This window comes from Acanthopagrus latus, chromosome 6 (assembly GCF_904848185.1).
Source record: "Acanthopagrus latus isolate v.2019 chromosome 6, fAcaLat1.1, whole genome shotgun sequence".
Classification (NCBI taxonomy): Eukaryota; Metazoa; Chordata; class Actinopteri; order Spariformes; family Sparidae; genus Acanthopagrus; species Acanthopagrus latus.
Window position 1 is genome coordinate 3,239,632 of NC_051044.1, and position 19,141 is coordinate 3,258,772.

At 42.9% G+C, this 19,141-nt stretch overlaps 1 protein-coding gene across 2 annotated transcripts in view; it reads left to right on the plus strand.

Annotated features, from left to right (window-relative positions):
• The window catches only part of raly (RALY heterogeneous nuclear ribonucleoprotein), a 108,340-nt gene that overhangs the window by 18,350 nt on the left and 70,849 nt on the right, over positions 1-19,141 (plus strand). Inside the window, exons 1-3 of one of the 2 annotated variants that reach the window (XM_037102488.1) lie at positions 13,352-14,139; positions 14,558-14,610; positions 14,794-14,887. The exons of the other annotated variant lie outside the window; for it this stretch is intronic. Of the exons in view, the coding sequence (XP_036958383.1) occupies positions 14,861-14,887 (27 nt within the window). The 5' untranslated portion in view covers positions 13,352-14,139; positions 14,558-14,610; positions 14,794-14,860. Of the gene's footprint in view, positions 1-13,351; positions 14,140-14,557; positions 14,611-14,793; positions 14,888-19,141 lie in introns of those variants that run through there. 2 annotated transcript variants of the gene reach the window in all.

The window sequence follows — 19,141 nt, forward strand, 5'->3', positions numbered from 1 at the left end:
TCAAAACTCTCTGCAAAATACAACCAAGGCTTTTTCTGTAAACGTACCCGAGTCAAACCTTTGTGTAAAAGCATAATTACGATGAAAGAGGCACTTTTAAGATTTACCGTATTTTTGTTTTCGGGTCAAACTCATTTTCAATGGGAGTGCTACGGGCACTTTTACGATAGCATCAAAATCTATTTTTAAAACAGTAAGAAGTCTGGACACAACATGAAACTTTGCTGGTAGCATCACCAGGGTCTCTACACATGAACACCAGCACTGACAACATAGTTTGTGTACACAGAGTTACTAAAAAGAAAGTTTTTGAACAGCTCATGTTAGCAGCAGCTTGTTCTGCTCGCCGCCGTCCTGCCAGTGGAGAAGAGTCGATCTCAGAATGAGACGTAACCTGGAGGACAGTTAAGGTGGAACGCTCCTGAAGCTTAGTTCCATATAAATGCAGGATAATTTGTTGTTTTGTCGTTAGTGAAAAATAATATTGACCTTGAAGTTGAAAAAGGAGCCTCATATATGAAACAATACTAAAATAAAAAGCCCGAAAAGTCACATGAGATATCGCGTCACGTTTTTGCCAGAAGACAGTAGTTCCACCTTAAACCAAAATACAGTAAATCTTAAAAGTGCCTCTTTTGTCATAATTACGCTTTTACACCATTCATGAAAAAGGCTGAGGTTGAGTTTCACTTGAAGGACTTTTCCTACACGTTGCCTCGTTCATGATCCTGAAATCAGCAGCCGAGAGAAACAAAATCAACAACAACATCAGTTCCACCATCAGAAAATGGGTCTCAGGTGTTGTTTAATGGTCTGACAGGCACTTTGAGATTCACTGCCTGTTGCAGATGTCCACGTACTCCGACTAAAGACTCATATTTTGTTGGTTTCTGAACTGTCCAATGACTTATTTCACTTCATGACAGCAAAAAGAAGAAGGAGTCAAGGACACTTGTTCGGTCTCAACGGGCCACCATTGTTGGATTGAGTCACACAAGCTAAAGCACAAGAGAATGACGTTACAGCTCGTACTGAATGTGTGGGTGAACGAGAGTCACGCTCGATACCGAAGCTGTGTGAGGAGGCATATAGAGCAGCGAGGCCACGATGTATTGTTCTGTTTGCATATTGTTGTCAAGACACATGAAATATGGAGAAATCCAGACTGTGAGACACGTGGGATTAAAAAGTAGTTGATTTAATTTCTAATCCACCACTGATCGTCTTTACTGCATCGTCCAACACGTTCTCACTCCCAGCTCGTCAAATACGGCAGCTTCAAACTACATACAGGACGTACGGTTATCTTTTCAAAATAAAAGCTTGCTGGCAAACACTTCACATATTATGACTTCTGGACTCATTAACGTGAAAACGGTGTTGTTGGTTTAGGTTCAGGCAGAAGAAACGCGGGGTTAGGTTCAGGAAAAGATCTCACTTTGGGTTAAATTCTGTAATTTTCCTTACAGACGTTACGTACGTTGACCTGCTGATCTCACACAGGATGTAAACCCTCGTCTCCTCGACTCAGACGTTTTATAACTCTTCATTTCACTAGAGAGCGACTTCAGGAAATGACACCAGATGAGCACCTACAGCGTCAAACTGACCAGGCTGCTGAATTTGACCTGCTCAGAATAAGAATGGGCTGCAAGACACGGCCGGAGAGGATGTCGGTTAAAAAGTGGTCCAGTCGACTCGCCTGTACTCAGCACCAGAGCTCAGAGAGTCGGGTCAGCTAAACGACGTCACGCTGTAAACTGTAATCCTCTGTTGTTCTCTTCACACTGACACAGCTCAACCTGAGCTTGACGAGCGTTTTGAATCTTTAACGTTAAACTCTCTGGGATGATTTCAGATTAGTTTTCATCGTCCTGAAGTTATTGATTGTGGTTCCAGGACACACTGCAGCTCCAGCGGTCCGTCCTCTTGTTCAGGAGGTGAAGGGTTAAAGAACGAGGTCATTAAGAAGGAAGAACTTCCTGGAGAACAGACCTGCTGATGTTTGTGCATCATATTAATCTATGACTGATATAAAGCACTATGCTGTTAATTTGAGCCCGTGCTTCATTTCACCTGCTATGATTTATACTAGTGTGTGTTGAAGGAAGGAAGCGAGGAGGAGGAGGGAAAAAAGCAGCAAAGGAAGGAAGGAAGGAAGGAAGGAAGGAAGGAAGGACACAAGGAAATAAAGAAAGAAGTAAATCTTCAGACTGAATTGGCTCATTTTTGGTGCAATTTGATGACCGTTAAGGTGAAATCTGAAGCGATCTGTGTGTGTGTGTGTGTTTTTTCTGGTCTGTGTGTGTGTGTGTGTGTGTGTGTGTGTGTTTGATGTGTGCCTTTGCGGCCGCCATGCTTCATGCATATCTGTGCGCTGCGCGGCACCTCGAAGTCCTGAGTTATAGTTTAATCTGTTCCTGCAGCCGCCTGCATGGAAAACAGCCTCACAAATCACAGAACCACATCCAGCTCACACACACTCTCACACGCACACACACTCTCACACAGGTTGGTTCTGCAGGCTCAGGGTTCATGTGACTGTAGGTGTGTTAATGTTGTGTGTCGACAGTTCAGTCTGGATGGAATCATCACGGACATGAAGGGACGAAGGTGCTGAATGGGTTTTAAATATATGGAAAGAATGTGACCCGACAGTTTTCTGATTGTGGACCCGTCTGTTATCTGGCAGAAAACATGTAAGTCTTCAGTCTGGAGAGATTGTAATGGTGTGTATACTCTCCCAGCCAGGCTTCAGCCAGATTAGACAGTGGACAGTGGGCCGGCTGTGGCTCAGGGGTAGAGCCGGCAACTTGTTATCAGGAGGTTGCGGGTTCAATTCCCCTGGTCTGCGTGCTGAAGTGTCCTGATGTGCTGGTCGGCACCTTGCATGGCAGCCAGTGTGTGTATGTGTGAATAACTATACGTCGCTTTGGACAAAAGCATCTGATAAATGTTAAAAAATATTATCAACGTCACATTCCTGTGTGTTGTAACTTCATGTCGGTTTATTTTTATATCTTAAGTTGTGATCACTTAGAAAGAGATTGTGTGTTGGTTTAAAATACTTATTTTATTGGCCACAAAAAAATCCCTAAAAACCTATAAAATAATAAGTTTTAACACAAATCCAGACAGCTGTTGTCTCAGCCCGCTGCAGCGCCGCCACCATCCCCTCCAGCTCCTGTCAGGGAGGTCGGATCATGTAGATGTGACCCTGAAATGACACCGATTATAAGAAAGTTATTACGACAAATTAGATTAAAATGATCCCGTGGAGGAGGTGCAATCGGCATTATAGACGATTAAACAGGAACACGTCATGTTGGATGTGGATGATGTGCCGGTTTAGCTCATCTGAGTGACTGTGGAGCGAACAAACCTTCCTGCCGGAGCCGAGAAGAACCGATGGTGTTGTGTGTTTGATGTTTAACCCCCGGAGAGATGTGGTTTAAATCAGGCTCCAATCATGTAAGATTAAACTTCACCAGCTACACAAGATATGTGCAGTATCTTGTAGTGAACTTTCTGCTGCACGTGACGACTTCATGATTTAAATCTTTCATCTTTTCTTTGTGTATGTTTGTGTATATATACGTGGAGCACTGACCTCTCAGCTCCGCCTCTACAACCTGATCTGCTCAGCTGTCTCATAACACTGAAGTCTTGAGTGTCAGAGACGATGTCGCCAGTCGTTCCTCGTCATCTCTCGCCGAAAGAGAACGATATTTAACTTCATTCTCTCGTTCCGCCGACCCTCGATGCTCACTAATCCCAAAACTGAGCGGAAGCTGTCGTCAGTGTTTACCTCCCGTCCTGACACGAACAGATTGTATTCCTTTCAGAAGGCATTTACCTTCACCTTGTATTTTATGAAACCTAAATCCTTGTTTTGACATTTCAATTAAAAATACACGAAACATAAAGTTCAGGCTGTCAGCTGGCCTGGCAACACGGCGACAGTATTTACACTAAAGGATTAAAAACAGGGATCGGCGTGACGGCGTCAGAATTAACGATGAAGAAAAATACAAGAAACTTAAAACGGTGGAGCTCTTAATGCAGATTACAGAGATTATATTGGAGTTTACATTTGTTGTCTCGTATTACTTAATTTTACAGGCTTGTACATTTCATAACAAATAGGCGATTATTACATACATATAGTTATAACAACAGAGTTGAAACTGCAGTTACCACAAAGGTTGATTTCATGATAAACTTTCCAATATGCAGATAATAAATATGTGCAGATTTCTTTAATACATTCTCAGAAAACTTCCAACTGGTTTCTGACCAACTGGTGACAGCCTCCGTTTCTCAGCACGTCTCTCCTCTTCAGCTGCAGCAGCTCCTTAAATATCAAAGCGTTCGGCTCTTTTAAGGCAATTTCTGCATTTGTAGCCACGGGACGTTTCAGCACTCGCGCTGCATCTTCAGCAGGAAATGCATTTTTTCCGGCTCCTGTCTAACTTCACACTGACACGACACTTTGAGTTGTTGCAGCTTTATTGCCGAGAGAGTTTCTGATTTGCTTGGCGTCATATTATCAACAAGATAACCGCTTAATTGTAAGTGAAGCTGACACACCTGTCGATCTGCAGGCTAATATATTCAGTATATTTTTATAACTGTTTATCATTTCAACAGATCAGTCAGACATTGGAACAACTTTCCTAAATGTTATTTATATTATAGTTTGCAACCATAAATTGCTAATCACTGAGAAATTCAACTTCAAAATCAATTATTAAAGAGTTTCATCCCTTAATTCCCTTTTGAGGTCAAATCATAATGTCTTCACAGAGTTAAATTTCATTTTTTTTTGTTCTGTGACATTAGCAAATTATTTAAAATCAGGGGATAAAAAATAAATATTGACAACCAATTATGAGATGGAAGTTAGTATGACATGATCAGCTGAAACCGGCTGGAAGTTTCCTGGAAATGTATACACAGAAATCTCCAGATGTTTGTTAACTGCTTGTTGGACATAGCAGAATATTATTATGAAGAGAAATTGGAGTAGTTTTTAATATATTTTGCAGTAATTAGGGGTTAAAGTCAAAGACATGTTTATTTTACTTTGTAATTATCATTAAATTTACTGTGAAATGTCTGGATCTGTAAAACGAAGTGTTGCCAATCATCCCATAAAATTCCACCGCGTGTTAGTTTGTGGTTCTGTCGCTTCTTGCTGCAAATAATAAAGGACACAACGAGGCTGGCAAGGTTCCATATTTCTCTCCCTGCAAACAAACATCATGAACAGACCAAAGCTGGATCGACTCAGTACGCCGTCTCCTGCTTTCATTACCGAGCGAACGATGTTGTGAGGGTAATTATTTTTACATTACGGAGCCATAAAATCTTTTCTCTAATTCTCGTCCCGTCATTTACATTCGTACCAACACACAGCTCTGATCTCCAGTCACGAGCGGTTCCACACTTCGTAACGCACCAGGATCCCTCTGCAATCCTTTCACCCCTGCAGCACTTCATAAAGGGATTAAACGCCACGAGTGCTCGGCTCGGCTGAAAAGGTCAAACTGAGTCACTGATGCTCAGTTTGTTGGTTTTCTGATGTATGAAGCGAGCGCACACCGGCAGGAGGTTTACTGTTCCCCTCCACAAACACACAGACGAGCAGGTCAAACAGACCGCTGTATGATCCCTTATTGATTTCTGCCTGCGAAGATCCAGCACCAGTCCCGACCGCGGGAAGAGGGATCAAGCGGGGTTCTGCATTCTTGTGATATGGAGCAGCTAAGAGAGACCTTTAAGTCATAATGTGCTGTTACAACGTCACAGTCCTGCAGTTTTGTTTGTGATTTAGATGATGTGTGCAATCGTTCAGTCAAGCTGCTGAGGACCTTGAAGTGTCTGAATTCATTACAATCACAGACATTTTCTCAACAGTCTGTTTAGATAATAGACTGTATTACAGAAGTGGACGTAGCAACTGTGACCACCGTTTTAAAGCCTTGAGTTTGCCATTTTGGTCTGTTGGACCTACAAATGATCATACTTGGATTAGAGGGTGGAGCGTACTTTTATTTTCCAAGCAGAATAAGTTTACATCGTTTAATCTTCAAAAAACATATTTTATTTCTCGTATGGGGCACTGCAGCAGCATCCCTTTACACGCTGTCTTTTAGCGACAGAGTGACACATCTCATCTCTGATCAATCTTTGATAAGAGTTGTACATTATGTACCGGGCAGAGGAAGGTAGTGTGATCTAAAATAACACAGCTACAGCAGCAGCAACTGTATGTTTGCTGACTGACTGGAGTGTATATTTTGTATTATATATAAGTATGTATGTGTATATATATTTATATATTTATATAACACCTGTTACATAGTGACGTACTTAAGTTACAAAAGTAAAGGTTTGACTCCAAACTAGGCGGCTCAGACACAAAAATGTTTCAAAACACAACAAAGGGAAGGCAAAACCCCCAAAAAGCTTAATATGACCTCTTTTATTAACAAAACCAAAGCTTGTTATTAGCATATGCAGTAAAAAACACACTTACAGCAAAGTGAAGCCGGCGGCACAATTCACAGTTCCAGTTCTTTTGTGCAGTTTTCGTCCCTTTTCTGGCATCCAGTCCTGCAGCTCTCAGGAGCGAGATTAGATGAGGATGGACTGTACCGAAAGGTCAAACCAGAGACCGGAAGGTTCAGTTCCATTCGAGTCAAGTCAAATTTGGTTCTAATGCTCTTCCGACACAACAGGGTTTGTCAGCAAAGACATGAGAGAGTGAAGAGTGACGTGAATACAGATCGAACAGAGTGTGCAGATTGGTAACAGGGAGCGATTTAAGGACCAGCGTGTCTTTGTTGTGATCAAGGTTACAGTTAGATTAGACTGTAGACGTTCATGTTTACTGAATTCTTGGATGCGTTTTGACTGTAACTACCATAAGTGATGGAAACTGCAATGTGATGACTGCAGTTGAAAGTATGGTCGGTGATAATTCAGGGGCTCGCTGGAGTCACGCTGGTTCATCCTGACGGCGATCCAGCCGGTCATTGTTCAGACATTTCACTCTGAACCGAAGATGTCAATCACCCACATCATTAGAATTTATCCTCTGAGGTCACAGATCCGCTCTGATTATGCATGTATGCAGAAACATGGAGCTGTGAATGATGAATACACGGGATCACGGTGGTGGCGTGTATGGTATTAATATGGATTGCTCTATCGTGTGTGTGTGTGTGGAAATGACGTTATTGAATTTAATCCACTGAGTAAATGTGTTTAGGCAGTGAGAGTCTCTTCATGGAAGCCGGAAAGCCTTGACCTTTCTGGATGCATCTGATTAATGTCGACTTCACTTTATCAAAAGTGTGTGTGTGTGTGTTGGGGGGGTAGTCGAGTGAGGGTTTGCTTAAAGAAGTTGGGGGTGTGGAAGCGCAAAGTCGTACCACAGTAACAGAAGAAACACTGGAATGAGATTAAGGAAACAGCCAGATGATTCTGTGGTCTGAAAAATAATTAAATATACGGTTGTGTATCATTGATACACTGAATATACTGAGAATCAAATGTTCAGTTGACGACAGGCCGTCCTTTCCAGTTTTGGCGACGGGCCTCAGTGGAAGTACCTTTTCCAGGGTAGGAGCAAAGGAGGAAGTCAGGCAACATATTATATTATATGACAAGAGCAACCAAGTTGAGGAGGCTGGGGTGGATGGATGGATGGATGGATGGATGGATGGATGGATGGACTGTGAAACCAAATGTCAGCCAATCTTGTGGTCTGGACCGGGAACTCAGAGCAATAGACGGGTGTTTGGTGTTTGAGCCATCAGCTGAGGAGCTTCACTATATAGTTTGCATACCAATTATAGCACAAGGGGTTTTTGTACTTTATTGTCTGACCTTTGGTTGATAAATGATGAAAATACTGGCAGAAACATACGTTTACATGTAGATTTGCATCTTCTCTCTCGTTTGGTAGTAAGACGACACTGTATCCAAAAGAAAACTGGGGTTTTTTGGCCACTAGGGGGCAGCGGTAAGCAGTTCGCCCACTTTTAAGGGTCGATGTCTTGAACTTGATAGCGAACAGTTGTTATTTACACATCCAGTAGCTACGCAGCAACATTATCATTCATTCAGAGTCGTGCATCTGGCCACTGTTGGTCTAATCTCCGTCTCTTGGCTTCTTCCAAACTCCTGAGGGAGATATCAGGCTCTTTAGCCAACAAATGCTCAACCATATTTATCAGTTAATCATTAACAGTGTCTGTCTGCTGGTTTGGCACTGAGCAGGAGTGTACGCCAGGGTTTTTTTTTTTAGAGCTTCTTCTCTGAAACAGCTGCCTGCTGTAGCCAAAAGCAACACTGTGCATGCAAGAGTGAACCGAAAGAGCAAAGTCGTTGGCTGGAAAGTGAAATGAGGAGCTAAAATTCACTTTAAAGCTCTGTAAAGGGCAGCTCCCTCGTCCCTTTAGCTTCGCTTTTGGGTCCAACAGCTCTTGAAGAAAACATCTGATTATTTAACTGCTGGATGTTCCACTTTAATCACAAACTGTTTTAGACTTTGCCAGCTTTCTTGTGCCGGCCAGGTAGGGTGGATTTATTTTTCATTGAGAAAAGCTGCCTGCTGCTGCTGCTGCTGTGAACAAGGTGGACGATACAAGTGGATGATACAGGCTGGAAAAAAAAGACTCATAATAGAAAATAAAGCTTCTCTTTAGTTTCTCTGTGGGTTTGGAGGAACAGGTGAACTGTTTCACATTAAGTATTTGAAATGTGAGACGGCTGCGGTCCCATTTGTTCCGTTGTTAATGTAGGCCTGAAGCAAACGCTGATTAGCGAAGCTTCAATCCTCTGAAGTTTTAAACATTCAGAAAAGTGTTTATATCTTTTGTCTGCAGCCGACTGTGGTGACTGGAAACTCTCAGTCATTCTGACCGTACAAGAACATTTACATCAGACGTTTAACTTGTCATTGAGCTGAAATGCAGCGCTACAGTAGTCCAGCAGGTGTGTATCAGTCAAGACAGACACAGGTGTATTAACTCGGTCACCTGATGTGTTCGTTGCATTGCATCCAAACCCTGAACCAGAAACTCTCTTCCCATCTCCTACGATTCAGAGTTTTGATTCTGAATTGATTTCCTATAACGATGATGATTCTGTGATCGGATGACTGAGTTTTCAGCTCTGAAACTTTCTGACAGATTCTCTCTTGCGTCATGTCACAGCTCCTGTGTGTAACACATTATTTCCGACTAATCAGCTGCAGTGCACCGCGTGTTTCTCCGGTTGAAGATTTCCCTTGAACCTGGGGTCTCTTAACGAGGTTCCTTAACGAGCTGTTTCTGCTGCCGCGTTGTCATCTCCGGTCTGTTGCCTTCGCCGGCTGTCGCCCCTCACACCGCTGCTGACAGCTCGCCTCAGCCTGGGTGCTGCTCACATGTCAGCAGAAGGAGGATATCAGCTCGGAGCAGGAAGATCCTCCTGCTGTCTCAACGTATTAAGCCGCAGACAGGTGGATGTCACCTGAGCAGACACTTAGAAAGGAGCTGCTACACTGATTTTAATCCCATTGTTGGATTTCAGACCTTTTGCTTTCTAACTTCTGCATAATGTCTTTACTTTGTTTGGGTTGAGACGCCCTACACTCTTGTGAAGGTGTAGAGTTTATTACGATCATCTTATAGAAACTGAGGAAAAACCAGAGTCAGTAGCAGCAGCTTGTTCCGCTCGCCGCCGTCCTGCCAGTGGAGAAGAGTCGATCTCAGAATGAGACGTAACCTGGAGGACAGTTAAGGTGGAACTACTGTCTTCCAGCAACAACTATCCACGCGATAGTATTGTTTCTTATATGAGGCTCCTTCTTTAATCTCAAGGTCAATATTGTTTTTCGCTGACGACAAAACAACAAATTATTTGTGCATTTATATGGAACTAAGCTTCAGGAGCGTTCCACCTTAACTGTCCTCCAGGTTACGTCACATTCTGAGATCGACTCTTCTCCACTGGCTGGACGGCGGCGAGTGGAACAAGCTGCTGCTAACATGAGTTGTTCAAAAACTTTCTTTTTAGTAACTCTGTGTACAGAAACAGTGTTGTCAGTGCTGGTGTTCATGTGTAGAGACCCTGGTGATGCTACCAGCAAAGTTTCATGTTGTGTCGAGACTTCTTACTGTTTTAAAAATACAGATTTTGATGCTGTTGTAAAAGTGCCCGTAGCACTCCCATTGAAAATGAGTTTGACAAAAATACGGTAAATCTTAAAAGTGCCTCTTTCATCGTAATTATCTCATTTACAAAAACAGCCAAGGTTGCATTCTGGAAAGAGTTTTGCTTTAATTGATTGATCATCAGGTCATGGGAGGGTCCAAAAACCATCTAGACTCTCAGTAACCTTGTGGTGGCGTGAGATGGGATACAGCAGCGTCCTATTATTCCAGAACCGTGTTAATTGGGGAACAATGAGAGTGACTGAAGCCACTTCAGTAAAGTATCCTCGGAGCCTCTAAGTACCCCTTAAGTACCGAAACCTGGAGCTGTGTTTTCATTCCCACCACAGCTACAAATGTGAACAGTTGTTACAGGTGAGACTGATTTTAACTCTCGCGACGCTGATTTCATAAAAAAACGTTTTTGAGGTTATTCACATCACTCCGCAGCTTCCCAGTCGCGTTTCAGAAGACCTTCCTGAAAACTTTTCCCCCACGTGCCTGGTGAAGTTGATACGTATAACGGTTATGATGCGCTTTGCTTCCTACCGGATAGCTTCGTATGAACGGAGGACGGAGGGAAGAAGTGAACTTTCCAAACGAGGACTGTGATGAGGCCAGTGAGAACAAAATAAGAAACCCCCAACATGAATTCAGATCGTGGCTCAAAAGGAGAAATAAAACACGTGGAGATGAACAGCTGTGTGTCGTAAGTGACTTTACAGCTACCATCAAACATCGTCGGTCCGTTTTAGACTGAAGGAGACTGACTTCGATACGTCCTTCACAGGGAGGAAGTTTGTTTCCTCCTTCACACGGATGAAAAGCGCTCGGTGCAGATGTGCAGAAGAGCTTCTATAAATGTGAAACTCTTTCTTTTTTTTTAAAAAAAAAGGAGCTCGATTGGCAATCAGAGGGCGGAGATCATTCATTTAAAAATGATTTGTAAATGACAGATTCCGTGATTGAAAATAAACCCGTGTGTCTGTTTTGTCCTGCCAGCTGCCGTCCTGTCCGTCCAGAGCGGAGGAAACCGGACCCGACCAGCCAGTATTTATATGTGTGTGTGTGTGTGTGTGTGTGTGTGCTGCCAGGAAACACTCTGACATGATTGAATGCCAAGTGATTGAAGCACGCGCGCACACACACACACACACACACACACACACACAAAAAATAGTCCATGCTGGTGACTGTATACAATAACAGGAAAACAATTGCACAGGTAGCTTTCACCCCATTTATTAGAGTGTGTGTGTGTGTGTGTGTGTGTGTGTGTGTGTGGATCCCTGTGATGGCACAGGCTAAGATTGTTTCCCTTCCATTTCAAATCCCGGCTCTGACAGAGAGAAACAGATTTCAGCGTCTGTGTTCCTTCAGCATCTCCTGGACGGCCCGGCAGAGCGTCACTGTTCGTCCTCCTCCCTCCTCTGATGTCCTGCCTCCTCTTATTCAGAACCTTTCGGGTCGTGGGCAGATTTCAGTTTAAAAACTACACACATTTAGTTTGCAAACAGGAACAGAAAAAAAAAAATCCAAATTAAAAACTGGAGCAGTATAACGACGCGCAGCAGTGATGAGAGCTGACAGGAAGTCTCCGGCTGGATGTGATGAAATGTTTGGTTCTGTTGAACAGCTGCAGTTACGATCCTCTCAGTCAGTTTGCTCTCTGTATTTAAATATCCTGATGAATTCTTCCTCTTGTTTCATGTTTGATTCCAAAATCCATTTTGATTGGATGATTAAATGTGCTGTTCATTGTTTCAGGACGTAACTGCAGATATTTGTTCATAACCTCATGAATCTTACATTATTATAATGAGGTGAAACTCTGTAATTGTCACATTGCATCAGCTGCTGCCGACTGGCTGTATTCAAACTCAGAATCTGTTTTTTTTTTTTTTTCTCTCTGCTGTATCTTGTTAATACGGATCACTGCTGTTGGAAACAGTGAAAACAATCCTGGGGAAATTCTTTCACTGATAGCAAATATCTAAATACAATCGACATTCAACCTTGTGTTGACTGATCGGCTGTGAACGTTACAGCTGGGTGGACATGCTGGTTGTTTTTCTGGCTCATGTTTTATTCCCCTTAGCTTCTTCCATCATCAGCTACTGACAAATCAACGTGTCTAATTCAGAAAGTTATTGCTGTTAATGACAAAACAAATGTCAAACTGATGACGTACATGATCTGCTGATTTCTAATGTTCCCTGTTTCCAGCTCAGTCTTTACGTTGAACATGACGCACAACAACAAAAAAATATGCAAGCACACAAGCGTGTGTGGTTAAAAGTTATTAAGTTAAAAGTATGTTTTTCTTTCTAGTTACATAAGATGGACATTCCCACCCCATACAGTGTTTCCCACACATAGACTTTGCTTGGGTGGGCTGCCCAGGTATATTCAGAGACTTCCCGACCCATTTTAGCATTTTATACTTTTATTTATCTATTCTATTTCATCCACGGTCCATTAATTAGGTGACCCTTCCTGATATTACAACCCTCCTGTAAACTCACTGGTTGTGATGTGACCTCTCCTCCTTTAACAGGCCTACGTATGCCGTTGTTTCGTTTAAACTTGTACGTTCAGGTGAAAAAAGTCAATATGGCAGACACATACAGGGAGAGAGACACAGAAAGGTGAAGCATGAAGGTGGGCAGTTATTAAAGCAACACTGCCATGAGGGCAAACAGGATTTTGGTTGTTTTGGTTTCATAAAGGATTGGGGATGAACATAAATTGACTTCAGACAGCTCCCTTAACAGTTTGCACTGTGTTGTGCAGTTTATGTCAGTGGACTCCATTTCTAAACTTAAGTCAGCAGCTGTTGCTCTGTTAGCAGAGTGGAAACGAGGCTGTCTGTACATGAAATCACATCCTTTGGCGTGTCGCGGGAGATCCAACAATCCAGCAGCATTCAACATCTTCGTCTACAGGCTTGTATAGAAAACGTAGATATACAGGGAAGGTCTGCTCACATGCAGCTAATTGAAACGTGATTACTCCATTTAAATTGCAGCAAACGGTTAGACAGAGAGGATTTCAGTGAGAAGATGTAACTGCTGTGCATCATTTATTTGAGTTTCTGTAGGTGGGACTATGTTCTCAGTCGTGTTGGTTGATCTCTGTGCATGTTGACTGTGTCGTCTTCTGTTCTGTTTCAGGCTTTCTGTCTGTTGCTCAGTTTTCTCTCTCATGTTACGACACGCCGTCTGCGCTCGCTTCATTAGCTCCTTTCTCAGCCTCGTTCTGTCTAACTGACGCCCACACGAACACATCAATACACTTACATTTCCACTTTTATTTCCTCGCCGTCACCTTTTCACCCCACGGCTTTTTACCCAGAATCCATTGCTTGGAAGTCAAAAGGTCACGAGCCGCCCACCCGTCTCGCCTCCTGGGAATTTTTGAAGTGGGGGGAAGAAAACGTGTCATTTCGGCGACGAAGAGCGCCGAGCCGCACATTAAGAAACATTAAGTGGAGTTAATAGACGGGCGCAATTCTCCAGACGGCCATGACTTCATTGGTCAAATTGGTTTGGAAAAAAATGTCATTTAATTCAGAATTGCAATGGAAGTTCCCTCATCCTGCTGGTTATTTAACAGAAAATAACACAGAATGGCCGAGCTGGGTTATGATGGAGCGCACTCGTTTGGAGAAAGAGGAGGGGAAATAATTAAAAAGTGTCGCCCTTCAGGTCTTATTATAGAAGCTGGGTGAACGAGAGAAAGGAGGGGAAATGGAAAAAATAGGAGGTGTGAGAAATAAAAGGAGAGGGCAGGAAGAGGGGAAGAACTGGAGCGTTTGAACATCTGAAGGAATGATGGGAAGGAAAGAGTGAAGGAGAAGTGCAAAAACAAGTGTGATTGAGGAATGGAAGAGAGACGAAAAAGAGATGTGGAGGAGGAGGAAGACGGCACTGTAAGGCAAAGATAGAGAAAATGAGAAAGAAATTAACCCAGAGTGCAGATAGCGGGGTGATGAAGTGCATGAGAGAAGATTAAAATGTTGGAGGAGGATAAAAAAGAGAAAGGATGGAGATTCAAAACACAAGAGAAGCACAGAGGAAGGAGAAGAAGAAGAAAAGAGGAGAATTAATGGAAAAAACCCTTCACCTCTCACCTCTGATCTCCAAAAATACTCAAGTTATTCTGTTTTTTTGTACGGCAAGAAATTAGATTTATAACTGTTAAAAGCCTTCTTCAAAAAATAGGACAATGCACACGAGTGAATCCTTTTCTTATCAGACTGCGGTGAAAGAACAAAAAAAAAAAAAAAACACTGTTCTATAAACCTGAATAATTTACAGTCTCAAATTTCTGGCACCATGTGACCACAGTTGTACCAGACGGCGGCTCATGCTTCAGAAACCCTCACTTCGTAACATCTACGGTACGTGCCGCGGTCTCACTGTGCAGTAAAGAGCGACGGACACTGAATATTTGATGTGTAGCTTTTGTGTCTCTGCAGGATTTGCTTGTAGACACTTAAGTTGGGTCGAGGTTAGGGAGCTGGGAGAGAGAGAGAGAGAGAAGCATGCTTTATTAAAATTTATGTTGCACATTCAACTTTCAGGAACCCCCCCAATCCCCAGAAGCTAACCAACCTTGGCTGCTAACTAGCACTAGTGTTTTGTCCTGCGATGACCTCCAGCTGCTTGAAAAGTGAGGTGGGTATCAAGTTTTTTTCCCATCTAGTGTGCCAGATTTCATGATTCAGAGATGACAACGAACTCATTCTTCTTGATGTTTGACATGATCGTCCCACGCAGCTCATTTCCAGCAGTTAGCCGTTAACAGCTCAGGGCATCCCAGACCTCCAGCAGCCAGTTCCCTGGAGCCCGTCAGCAGCCGATCGCTCCTGTTAGACCTCCAAAGCGTTCAGTCAGAGGTTCGGCCTGAGTGTAGGTTACTGTGACACAGCTCTGTCTTGTTTATCGCTCAAATGTTATGCAAAATAGCATGAAGTCACGTTAGCCTGTAACCTCATTAAGCAAAGTCATATCGCTCACTGCTTCTTTGATCCAGGAGAATTTTGATTTTTTTTTCCCACACAGCCAAACCGTCAGATATTCATGCTTCATTTCGCGACCGTGCCAGTGATAGAAAAACCTCTGGCTGATCAAAAAATGCTCAGGATTATTTATATTTCTTTAAACTAATCACAGTCGTCCAACTGAAACACAGACAGTAGCTCCTTTCAGTCAGGTAAAGCTGCAATGTGCCGCCTTGTTGTTGTTGTCAGTTGTTGTTACGTTGTCCACGGGGAACCTTCCAACCCTGGAATTTATCCTTGTCTCTTTGTGTCTGCATAGTCACATCTTGTTCCAGTCTGTTTCAGAAAATGTATTAGGAATTTTTTAATCATTGATATTTATATAAAATTCCAAGTTACTCAGTATAAGTTCCATCTTAAAAAGAAATACAACTAATCAGCGAATTCAAGTTGCTTTTGTATCTTGCAGGAATAAACAAACTTCTTGAATCACAATAAGCGATTGCCATGTTTGTCCTTGTCTGAGCAACACAAAAGACCTAGCTGAATACAGTCAGAGATTAGTCTCTCTAAGCCCCGGTGAAAAGCTCTGCGAGGCTGCCCTTGAGCAAGACACTCAACCCCAGAACAGCTCCAGTGGAGCCACTCAACAGCCAGGCTGTGGTTGAACTGGGATCCGTCAGCTCCAGGCCTGCATGTGAAGCAGGATGGTTTTAGAAACCGGAGAGCGTAATGCGTAACAAACGTTCCTCGGATAAATACTGTTTAAATAAGTGATAAGCTTCATGCTGAAAGTTTAATTCTGCAGTAATGTGGGTATTGGCAGTGAAAAAGGAACGCTGGTTCCTGGTTGTGTGTGAGACATGAGTTCATAGTCGTTTCTCAGTGGAGTCCATTTACACCGGGCTGAAATAAGAAGCTGAATTATTAAATACACCTCGAGAAGTAGACACAAGTCAGACTGCTGCTGTGTTTAAACTGCGCTGAGAGGAAGAAAAGAATCCACTGAAATGTGTGAATGTGAGAACGGAAAGACGCAAAGAAAAAGAGCAAAATCTCTGACGCCGTTCTTAATCCAACCTACAGAAATCCATCTGGGTCAGCAGCAAACAAGTGCTGAAGGGTTTGATGTTTTATTTTGTTTTGTTTTTTGTCATGTGTGTGTTTTGGGTGAACTGACCCTTTAAGTCAGGCCACAGTTATACAGAAGTGAGCAGCTCACTTTACTTTGTTTACTACATTTCCAACAGTTTTGACAGTTTTATAAAGGTGGCGTGGCCTCACCCCTTCACTGGGGCAGTTTCAGAGTGTGTGTTTGCTTTGTGCATCTATGGACATTAACGTGTGTGTGTGTGTGTGTGTGTGTTATTCATATGACTTGACACAGCCTCGCTTCACTGTGCTCTGCAGCAACACATGCTCTCCTCCTTCACCCTCTTTCCAGAGCGTTACTCCTCCTCGCTTGAATAAACTCTGTTGTTCTTGTTTTTTTTGTTTTTGTTGCTGTTGTTGTCTCGCTGAAGCGAACACCGCTGTTGGGATTAATTGTGACCACAAACCCAAAAAGCTTTCTTTGCGCAGCGAGCGGCTGTTAGTGTTGGCAGGTGGCAACAGTATGAACAGAACGTTTTGAAACAAAGGGAACAATAGCCGGATCAGAAACAACGTGCGGGCAGGTTTTTATTATAATAAAGGCCGTTTGTCTCAGCAGTCATGAAGGAGAGAATCCAGCCTCAGATCCTCTTCCTCTGTTTAACGAGTCTGTGATGTTCTCGAACTCCCAGAAAATATCATCGTGGTTTTTTTCTCCATGAACTGGATCACCTTTGACCTGCCTGTTTCAACTCGGCTGCATTCAGAGTTTCCCTGTGGAGGTTTCTTGAGAAAAAAAACAAACCTACAGAGTGTCGAGATCCGGGGGGGGGAGGCAGGATCTTCTCCGGCTTTGAAGCTCAGCTGGTTCGACTATCACTGTGGGTCAAACACTTGAGTTTTCAAGCTGCGTATGCTCGAAGACTGTTGTCTCCTTCAACCCGTCTCATGTTTTATCTGTCTGCTGTCATCTCACAGCACAACTGTTCCTCAGTCTGTCAGAATCAGGGTTTGGGTTCCAAAAAATGTGTGAGAATAGACGGGCAGCGAGTCAACAATTCAACAATTCTCCAGACGTGAAAATGTATATCACGGTATTTTTCAAAATTCTAACGGTTTCACGGTATATGACGGTACTTTTTTTTTTCATGCATAATCAGGTGCACACAGCATTTTCTGCTGGTTGAGAGAGGAATTACTCGCTCCTTTAAGATAGAAAAGGCGGCACTCTGCTGCCCTGTCTACGTAAAAGGGAGGTTTGATATTCCTTCTTTCCCAAAAAGCCGCCACTGGGGTAGGCATAAACATGTGATGAAGCGTGAAGCAGGAAGTTGGGCGTGAACAGTGACGTACAACATCGGAAGAAATGTGGCGACACTTGATAGATTTATTTAATTATTGACCTGTGGCCCATATTCTCACTGATGTTAAACCCCTGCTATTAAACGAATGAGAGCTTTACATTGCACCCCATTGGAGTTTAGAACTGGGTTCCCTGCGGGGGGCTTTTAATTTGAAAGTAGCGACTGTTAGTAGCTTCCCGCTACAACAACAAGCTGGCAGCTACAGAGACCGAGGAGATGCTGCATCTCCAGGATCTCAGCGGCTTTCCAGTTGCTCATCTTGATGTCCGCGGATGAAGTGATGGACTGCAATGTCTATTCTAGCCATCTTCACCGTAACGTAACACCAGAGCACTACTGTTTACCTTCACCACACCTCGCAGTCGCACCATGCCTACTTGAAAAGTGTCCGGTCTGAAACAGCGTCGCGCAGTGTAGCGTTCCCAACATTGTGTAATCTAATACACCGGTATGGGGGTATATTAAAAATTCATATCATAATGAAAATATACAACGGTATTCAGTGTGAACCAGTATGTCGCCCAGCACTACACTCAAGGTCATCTGTTACCTACATACTTTGCTGTTACTGTAGTTATGTGTCCAGTGTGAGGCGAGTACAGGAGGCGAGACATCAGCCACCATCCAAACCTCCAGAATCTCGAAAGTCATCCTGAGGATCACAGCCCAAAATCGCGAGACCAAATTTGTGCAACGGAACAGAAATGTCTCGTCACTTGTGTCTATGTTCGCAGGTTGTAAGACGCCACAGAGCTTCTTCTTCGTTGCAGCCGACAGAATGTCTACTTCTTTTGAATACTGATTCGGAAGATGGGTTTTCTCTGGCGCGAAGCTTCAAAGCATTTAGGTCAATTCCACAAAAACGCTGAATGTACTTTGTACTCAAAGATACATATACAAAGCTGATTTTAAGTTTGGTTGGAATCCTTTTCAACATCGATGTTTTTGGTTTTTTTCTTGCTGGAACATGTGTTTCTTGGATGAACTGCTGCAAAAATGGGGATGTACTCAGAATCCAACCCAACGATTTGGAACTTTTGATATAGAAACAAGAAATGGAAATGTCAGTCAAGTCACAGAGTGGATCACTGGATCACTGCTTAGTTCACAACCTGAAACATTTTCCTCTTCGGCCACAAACTTAAGATCTGTAAGCATAATTGTTAGCGGCTGATCAAACCATCAAGTCCTCAGTGAATTATCTGTAAACGAATCCTGATGACTTTTAGTTCAAAAGGTATTTCATTTGAACCCTGATGACCAAATTTATCATCAGTCCAGCAATTTATTTTTGTTCTGAGATTCGACTCATCAATATTTCACTCTATTTATGGCTGGTTTGTTGTCTCAGCTGTGCAGAATAACCGTCATTCCATCAGTTTAAGGCTTCAGCTACTCTGATCTCAGTGGATTCAGCCGAGTATCAAGCTGGATGTGTAGAAAGATTTACGTCCTTGACCTTTAACAGTTTG